Source organism: Octopus sinensis, linkage group LG12 (genome assembly GCF_006345805.1).
Source record: "Octopus sinensis linkage group LG12, ASM634580v1, whole genome shotgun sequence".
In the NCBI taxonomy this organism is placed as follows: domain Eukaryota; kingdom Metazoa; phylum Mollusca; class Cephalopoda; order Octopoda; family Octopodidae; genus Octopus; species Octopus sinensis.
Window position 1 is genome coordinate 57,573,796 of NC_043008.1, and position 9,208 is coordinate 57,583,003.

A 9,208-nucleotide genomic window follows, 5' to 3' on the forward strand; every position below is an offset into this window, starting at 1 on the left:
AAGGTGGTATCAAAAAGTTCCCAAACTAGAAACTCTGCCAGATCAAGATTGGAGCCTGGTGCAGCCATCTGGTTTGCCAGTCCTCAATCAAATCGTCCAACCCATGCTAGCATGGAAAGCAGACGTTAAATGATGATGATGATACAAACATTTAAGTAGAAGCATTTCTGTGTATGTTCAAGTGAATATGTGCTTCTGCTGTTTTATGCTCTTGCTTGATGGGGCTAGGGTCATCTCAGGTTAGGGTCCCAGGGGAGTCATCATGTGTAGGGTTGACCAGGTCCACCAGTGCTTCCCATTGCTGGCAGGCCCTTCTGCATCCTCCAAGGTGATGTTGATTCTCTGGAGATCTTCCTTGATCACATTCAGCTGTCTGTAGATGTATTGGGTTGTCCGGAAAGTTTGTGCCAATTTATAGTAGCTTACCTTTCGACTTATTTTAGAACATGGTTGAGTCAAGAAAATAGGATTTCCCTACATCCCCATTTTGAGCACAGTTTAAGACCTGCAGAGTTAAGTGGGAGTTGTAGATATGTGTGGATTACCAGAAAAATTCAAGGCTTGGGTTTACCAGTATGGGATCCTCCCAAAAATATTCTAACTCCTGCTTTTTTTTGAAGCCCCCATGATAATAGAAGTGGGCTTAGAACACATGATGAGTAGCTACCTTCACAGATGGCTGAGTCTGCCAAGCAGTTTGAGCAGCACTGCATTGTATAGAAGCAGAAACAAGCTCAGATTCTCATTCAGATCTCTTAAAGATGAATTCATAACATTGCTGAAATCACCTGCAGTACACTAGTTCCAGAGATACCAGAGTGCCTGATGCAGGGATTATAGTGAGAACAGCGAGGAAGTAGAAAGCAGCCAAGGTAGTCCAGCAGGTAGTGGAGCAGAGCAGGGCTGGGTTTGGAAGCTTGAAAATAACCTAATATGATGCAGCTAGCAGGGAGGAAAGGCAGAATCTGATGAAAGAGAAAGTGTAACTCTTTAAGTGTGAAATTAAATTTCATGGTTATTCCAATCATCATCATCATCATCATCATTTAGCGTCCGTTTTCCATGCTAGCATGGGTTGGACGGTTCAACTGGGGTCTGGGGAGCCCGAAGGCTGCACCAGGCCAGTCAGATCTGGCAGTGTTTCTACAGCTGGATGCCCTTCCTAACGCCAACCACTCCGAGAGTGTAGTGGGTGATTTTATGTGCCACCGACACAGGTGCCAGACGAGGCTGGCGAACGGCCACGCTCGGATGGTGTTTTTATGTGCCACCGACACAGGTGCCAGACGAGGCTGGCAGACGGCCACGCTCGGATGGTGTTTTTATGTGCCACCGACACAGGTGCCAGATGAGGCTGGCAGGTGCCAGACGAGGCTGGCAGACGGCCACGCTCGGATGGTGTTTTTATGTGCCACCGACACAGGTGCCAGATGAGGCTGGCGGACGGCCACGATCGGATGGTGTTTGTTACGTCCCCAAAGCACGGAGACCAGTCTATGCGGTACTGGCTACGGCCACGTTCGGATGATTTTCTTGTGTGCCACCGGCACTGGTACCACAAAGATACAAATTCCATTTATGTTCATCTATTTTGATTTGTTTTGATTTGATTTGATTTTCACTTGCCTCAACAGGTCTTCACAAGTGTCACTTGCCTCAACAGGTCTTCACAAGTGTCACAAGAAGGAAGGTATGCACAGGTGGACTGTCTACGTCGCCGGGTCTTCGGATGGTGTCTTTATGTGCCACCGACACAGGTGCCAGATGTGGCTGGCGAACGGCCACGATCGGATGGTTTTCTTGTGTGCCACCGGTACTGGAACCACAAAGATACAAATTCCATTGATGTTCATCTATTTTGATTTGGTTTGATTTTCACTTGCCTCAACAGGTCTTCACAAGTGTCACGCGTGTCACACACTTGCCTCAACAGGTCTCCACAAGTGTCACACACTTGCCTCTGCCTCAACAGGTCTTCACAAGTGTCACACACTTGCCTCTGCCTCAACAGGTCTTCACAAGTGTCATAAGAGGGAAGGTATGCACAGGTGGACTGACTACGTCGCCGGGTCTTTGGATGGTGTTTTTATGTGCCACCGACACAGGTGCCAGGTGAGGCTGGCGAACGGCCACGATCAGATGGTTTTGTTGTGCCCACAGCACGGAGGCCAGTCAATGCGGTACCAGCTACGGCCACTTCGGATGGTTTTCTTGTGTGCCACCGGTACTGGAACCACAAAGATACAAATTCCATTGATATTCATCTATTTTGATTTGGTTTGATTTTCACTTGCCTCAACAGGTCTTCACAAGTGTCACACACTTGCCTCAACAGGTCTTCACAAGTGTCACAAGAAGGAAGGTATGCACAGGTGGACTGACTACGTCGCCGGGTCTTCGGATGGTGTCTTTATGTGCCACCGGCACAGGTGCCAGATGAGGCTGGCGAACGGCCACGATCGGATGGTGTTTGTTGTGCCCACAGCACGGAGGCCAGTCGATGCGGTACTGGTTACGGCCACGTTTGGGTGGTTTTCTTGTGTGCCACCGGCACTGGTACCACAAAGAATACAATTCCACTGATGTTCATCTATTTTGATTTGTTTTGATTGATTTGATTTTCACTTGCCTCAACAGGTCTTCATAAGTGTCACAAGAAGGAAGGTATGCACAGGACTGACTACGTCCCAGGTCGGGGCCACGGGTTATGGCCTGACTAGTCTTGCCGGGTCTTCTCATGCACAGCATACTTCCATATGTCTCGGTCTCTAGACATTTCCTTAGTGAGACCTAAAGTTCGAAGGTCGTGCTTCACCACCTCGTCCCAGGTTTTCCTGGGTCTACCTCTTCCACAGGTTCCCTCCACTGCTAGGGTGTAGCACTTTTGCACACAACTATCTTCAGCCTTTCTTGTCACATGACCATACCAGCGCAGCCGTCTCTCTTGCACGCCACAACTGACGCTTCTTAGGTTCAGCTTTTCTCTCAATAATGATGTTAAATGTCTACCGAAAAATAAAATGCCATTTTCTGCAAGTCTCAATAAATTTGGCATATCTTAACCAAAAATAGTTTCAAAAATGACATTCCTCGACCAAAGATAGATTGCTTTCTGCAGATAAGAGTAATGAAATTTGGGGTGGATATGTCTGATTTCCACAATAAAAGTGTTGGCCATTTTTTCTTTCCTAACAAACGGTTAGTGACAGTTTTAAATTTTAGTGAGGTTAAGCAGTTACCCAACACCAGCAGTGTAGATAGAGTGGGATGGGGATTGCGCTTTTATGGGGGTGGGGCTTTGAGGGTCTGCTGTATAAGCCTGCACTGATGGGGGAAATCCAAGGGCTGCTACAGGGCAGCACACATTCTTATTTCTTTACTGCCCACAAGGGGCTAGACACAGAGGGGACAAACAAGGACAGACAAATGGATTAAGTCGATTATATCGACTCCAGTGCGTAACTGGTACTTATGTAATCAACCCCGAAAGGATGAAAGGCAAAGTCGACCTCGGCGGAATTTGAACTCAGAACGTAACGACAGACGAAATACCGCTAAGCATTTCGCCCAGTGTGCTAACGTTTCTGCCAGCTCACCGCCTTTCTAGCTATGTCACTGCCCAGCACTGATACAGATGTTCCTTTGTTGGTTCATAAATTGATTATATTTATTAAACATATACTCTTTTACTTGTTTCAGTTATTTGACTGTGGCCATGCTGGAGCACCGCCTTTAGTCGAGCAAATCGACCCCGGGACTTATTCTTTGTAAGCCCAGTACTTATTCTATCAGTCTCTTTTTGCCGAACCGCTAAGTGACGGGGACGTAAACACACCAGCATCGGTTGTCAAGCAATGCTAGGGGGACAAACACAGACACACACATACATATATATATACGACAGACTTCTTTCAATTCCCGTCTATCAAATCCACTCACAAGGCATTGGTCGGCCCGGGGCTATAGCAGAAGACACTTGCCCAAGATGCCACGCAGTGGGACTGAACTCGGAACCATGTGGTTGGTTAGCAAGCTACTTACCACACAGCCACTCCTGCGCCTATAACAAATGATAACATATGATAACAAATAAAACAAAACTGAACTTATTCATCCCCAAAAAGGTAACCCCACAACTGAGATATTACTACCTTGAGCCCTAGAACCCATAGGACTGGTTACCTGGTCTCCATGGTTTGTAAGAGACCAAGATCACAACATTCCCACTAAACAGAACACCAGTCTATTTCAAGGCTACTCACTTACAACTGAGTGAACTTGAGCAACGAAAAATGAAGTGTTTTGCTCAAGAATGCAAAGCACCACCAAGTCTCTTTACTCTTTTACCTGTTTCAGTTTGACTGTGGCCATGCTGGAGCATTGCTTTTATTCAACCAAATCAACCTCAGGACTTATTCGTTGTAAGCCTAGTACTTATTCTATTGGTCTCTTTTGCCAAACTGCTAGGTTACGGGGACGTAAACACACCAGCATCAGTTATCAAGCGATGTTGGAACGGGACAAACAGACACACACCAATATATACTCACACATACACATATATATATATACACGATGGGCTTCTTTCAGTTTCTGTCTACCAAATCCTTTGGTCGACCCGAGGATATAGTAGCAGACACTTATCCAAGGTGCCATGCAGTGGGACTGAACCTGGAACCATGTGGTTTGTTAGCAAGCTACTTACCATACAGCCACTCCTATGTCTGTGAACTGAAACCACAATGCTGCGGTTATGATTGCAACACCGCAACCACTAAGCCTCATGCCTTTACTATTCCACCCCAACTTACCAAATAATACCAAATTTTTAGTTAAGTTTGATAGAATATTTCATAGCGCAGGAGTGGTTGTGTGGTAAGTAGCTTGCTAACCAACCATATTGTTCCAGGTTCAGTCCCACTGCGTGGCATCTTGGGCAAGTGTCTTCTGCTATAGCCCTGGGCTGACCAATGCCTTGTGAGTGGATTTGGTAGACAGAAACTGAAAGAAGCCTGTCGTATATATGTATGTATATATGTGAGTGTGTGTGTTTATGTGTCGGTGTTTGTCTCCCTAGCATTGCTTGACAACCGATGCTGGTGTGTTTACGTCCCCGTAACTTAGCTGTTCGGCAAAAGAGACTGATAGAATAAGTACTGGGCTTACAAAGAATATGCTCTGGTGTCGATATGCTCGACGAAAGGCAGTGCTCCAGCATGGCCGCAGTCAAATGACTGAAAAGAGTAAAAGAGAGAGTAATTCCTAAACTATCCAATGTAACAGAAAAGTCAAATGTTTTTACCTGTTCCCATGAAGAAAGGGCTTCTTTGGTCGTGCCAGTTCGTTCGTGTAATTTCACATTACACACCCCAGTTTTAGTTTCTGTAATGAGGTATTAAAATAATTCTAATAATTCTTAGATAAATTTAATAACAATGGTTTCAAATTCTTGGCACGGGGCCAGTAAGTTCTGGGAAGGGGATAAGTCGATTACATCGACCCTGGTACTTATGTCCGGCGTGTTTAACGATTTTGCCAGCTCGCCGCCAAAAATAATAGACACTTTTATACATGTTTTCCTAGACGTACATAATTTTTATTTCACGAAAGGGAGCTTTTTTGGCGAAAGTAAAGAATATGTACACTCAATGTTTAGGGTTGGGGTTAGAGTTAGGGATTTTGTTACGCCAAAATCGGGTGGTGTACGGCCGACCAAAGCCTTGTGAGTGGATTTGGTAGACGGAAACTAGAAGAAGCCCGTCGTATATGTATATGTGTGTGTGTGTGTGTGTGTGTCTGTTTGTCCACCCAACATAGCTTGACAACCGATGCTGGTGTGTTTATGTCCCCGTAACCTAGTGGTTCGGCAAAGCGACCAATAGAATAAGTACTAAGCTTACAAAGAATAAGTCCTGGGGTCGATTTCCTCGATTAAAGGCGGTGCTCCAGCATGGCCGCAGTCAAGTGAGTGAAACAAGTAAAAGAATATATTTTTTCGGCCATAAATAATAATAATAATAAAGTGGACTTCCAGAATAGCAGTTACGAATAAAACTGAAATTTCTTCTCCACACAACCCAGAATTTTCAACATTTTATAGTCTACCACATTGCAAAACACTTGTAAATTAATTAATTAATTAATTAATTAATGGCAATAAAATTTCATGAAATTTACCTAAATATTTCACAACGGAAAATGTTATTCGTTGCATTATTTCTGAGACGTTTTCTTCCATTATAACGAATACCTGTTCAGGTGACTCCAACAAATTAGTTAGAATTAACCTTTCAGTATATTAAAACCTTTTATAGTTCAGTGGTAACCGGTGACTATTATATCGTTGCTTTTGTTAAATATTTCACTGTTTTATTTTCAGTGTATATACGACTGAAATTTATGAAACTTCACTGGATATTATTCAAAAGATTTGCCGAGATTTGATCAATAACTGTAGGGATATTTTCACAGAGAGAAATAAAAAGAAAAAGAAACATTATTTGGTAATAAACAAATAGACGACATTTTTATATCGGCACCGCTCCTAGTTGCTATGGTAACTGACCAATGTAAACAAATCTCTATCTCGCACACTCATTCGCTCTCCGTCTACATTGTTGATTTATTTTCGCTTTATGATTTTTTTCATTCATTATTTATCTCGTGGCGGAAGCAGAATACGCCACAGGATCTTTTCGGTTTGAACGGCACTTTGTAACATAATTTCTAGGTAACTAAAAAATTTTAAACTTTGTATACTGGTAGAATGTGTTTATAAAACATCTTTTTCTCTTGGCTTTATTGAGAAAACTCTATAGTTTGTAAGATATTTGTTTTTTTTTTCTTCAATTTCAACCAATCACCGACACTATTGAGGTAAACAACATTCTGTGCCGTATGAATATGTCCCTCGTTTAAGAAACAGATTGGGTTTACTTACATTTCTGAAGAAAAAAGATACTCTAACCCTAACCCTAAAACAGATTGAAATGCAATAGATCGATTCTAGGGTCATAATTATGGGTGACAATTTCATAAGACACCGCTAGAAAAAACTGCTGTTCAAACCGAAACGATCCTACGCCACAGGTTAAATTCTTACAAGGAATGTTTTACTCACACATACATAAACTGACACTCAACTTGCACCCACAGAGACACACGCTTGCATTATTATCTTTTTCGTTTTTCTAACATGAAATAATTACGATCTTCTGTTGGATACATTTAAAATATATGGTAAATATTGATAACTTAATTCTTACAACCGTGGAGGCGCAATGGAACAGTGGTTAGGGCAGCGGACTCGCGGTTTCGATTCGCAGAGTGTTGTGAGTGTTTATTGAGCGAATACACCTAAAAGCTCCACGAGGCTCCGGCAGGGGATGGTGGTGATCCCTGCTGTACTCTTTCACCACAACTTTCTCTCACTCTTACTTCTTGTTTCTGGTGTGCCTGTAATTCAAAGGGCCAGCCTTGTCACACTCTGTGTCACATTGAATATCCCCGAGAACTACGTTAACGGCACATGTGTCTGTGGAGTGCTCAGCCACTTGCACGTTAATTTCACGAGCAGGCTGTTCCGTTGATCGGTTCAACCGGAACCTTCGTCGTCGTAAGCGACAGAGTGCCAACAATTCTCACAACTACAGCTGGATAGCGACATTCCGCAGGAGTGGCTGTGTGGTAAGTAGCTTGTCTACCAACCACATGGTTCCGGGTTCAGTCCCACTGCGTGGCACCCTGGGCAAGTGTCTTCTACTATAGCCTCGGGCCGACCAAAGCCTTGTGAGTGGATTTGGTAGACAGAAACTGAAAGAAGCCCGTCGTATATATATATATATATATATGCATGTGTATGTTTGTGTGTCTGTGTTTGTCCCCTAGCATTGCTTGACAACCGATGCTGGTGTGTTTATGTCCCCGTTACTTAGCGGTTCGGCAAAAGAGACCGATAGAATAAGTACTGGGCTTACAAAAGAATAACTCCCGGGGTCGAGTTGTCGATTAAAAGGCGGTGCTCCAGCATGGCCACAGTCAAATGACTGAAACAAGTAAAAGAGAGTAAAGAGATACCTTTTCTACAACCTTAGATTTATTCTCTGTTACACTAATAATTCGTTGTAAAATATAATTGGTTTAATATCTGCCTTAGTAAGTGGAAACTCACTAAGAGTTGAACGGACAGCAGGAGAAATGTTCAGAGGAAGAAATCCTGTCGAACAAATGTTTCGGTCCGATCGTTTCTGACACTTTTTTGCTGTTATTTTAATGCCACCTTTAGCGGGGTTTGAGCCTTGAGCAAGTGTCTCCTACTATAGCCTCGGACCAACCAAAGCCTTGTGAATGGATTTGGTGGACGGAAACTGAAAGAAGCCCGTTGTATATATATGTATATGTATACATATATGTGTGTGTGTTTGTCCCCGCAACATTGCTTGACAACCGATGGTGGTGTGTTTACGTCCCCGTAACTTAGCGGTTTGGTAAAAGACACCAATAGAATAAATACTAGGCTTACAAAGAATAAGTCCTGGGATCGATTTGCTTGACTAAAGGCGGTGCTCCAGCATGGCCACAGTCAAATGACCGAAACCAGTAAAAGAATTAAAAAGTAACTGTTTTGCAAAGGCAACCAATGCATTTGGCAAACTCAGTCATTATCACCTATGGAATAAAAGGGACACCAAACTCGACACCAAAATACAGGTCTATAAAGCTGACATTCTTACTACTCTCTTGTATGGCTCAGAATCATGGATACCCTATAGACGACAATTTAACCAACTAGACATCTTCCACAAAGGCTGTCTGAGGACAGTCAGCGGTTATTCAGTAAAAGGCAGAGTTTCTAATGCCGACTTGTTTAGCAAGAGTAAGATTGGTGGAATCGAGAGCTTCTTTATACAGTTGAGCTGAGCTGGTCATGTTGTCAGAATGAGTGACAAAAGAATATCCAAAGTCCTCGTGTGCAGACAGTTTGAGAGTGGGCGCGGGAATGTTGGTCGACCATGGTTCAGATGTAAGGACAAGCTGAAGAGTAACCTCTTAGTGATGTGTTTCAGTATATATATATGTATGTGAGTGGAGGCGCAGTGGCCCAGTGGTTAGGGCAGCGGACTCGCGGTCATAGGATCGCGGTTTCGATTCCCAGACCAGGCGTTGTGAGTGTTTATTGAGCGAAAACACCTAAAGCTCCACGAGGCTC

The 9,208-nt window shown here is 43.6% G+C and overlaps 1 protein-coding gene across 2 annotated transcripts in view; it reads right to left on the reverse strand.

The window, feature by feature from the left end:
* Positions 1-6,545, reverse strand: part of LOC115218074 (tubulin polyglutamylase complex subunit 2-like) — a 28,001-nt gene extending 21,456 nt beyond the window's left edge. Inside the window, exons 1-2 of one of the 2 annotated variants that reach the window (XM_029787848.2) lie at positions 6,178-6,545; positions 5,303-5,382 (exon numbers count right to left, since the gene is read on the reverse strand). In XM_029787848.2, the coding sequence (XP_029643708.1) occupies positions 5,303-5,382; positions 6,178-6,238 (141 nt within the window). In that variant the 5' untranslated portion in view covers positions 6,239-6,545. The remainder of the gene's footprint in view (positions 1-5,302; positions 5,383-6,177) is intronic. The other variant, XM_036508020.1, reaches the window with a different exon arrangement.
* Positions 6,546-9,208: the final 2,663 nt, after the last annotated feature.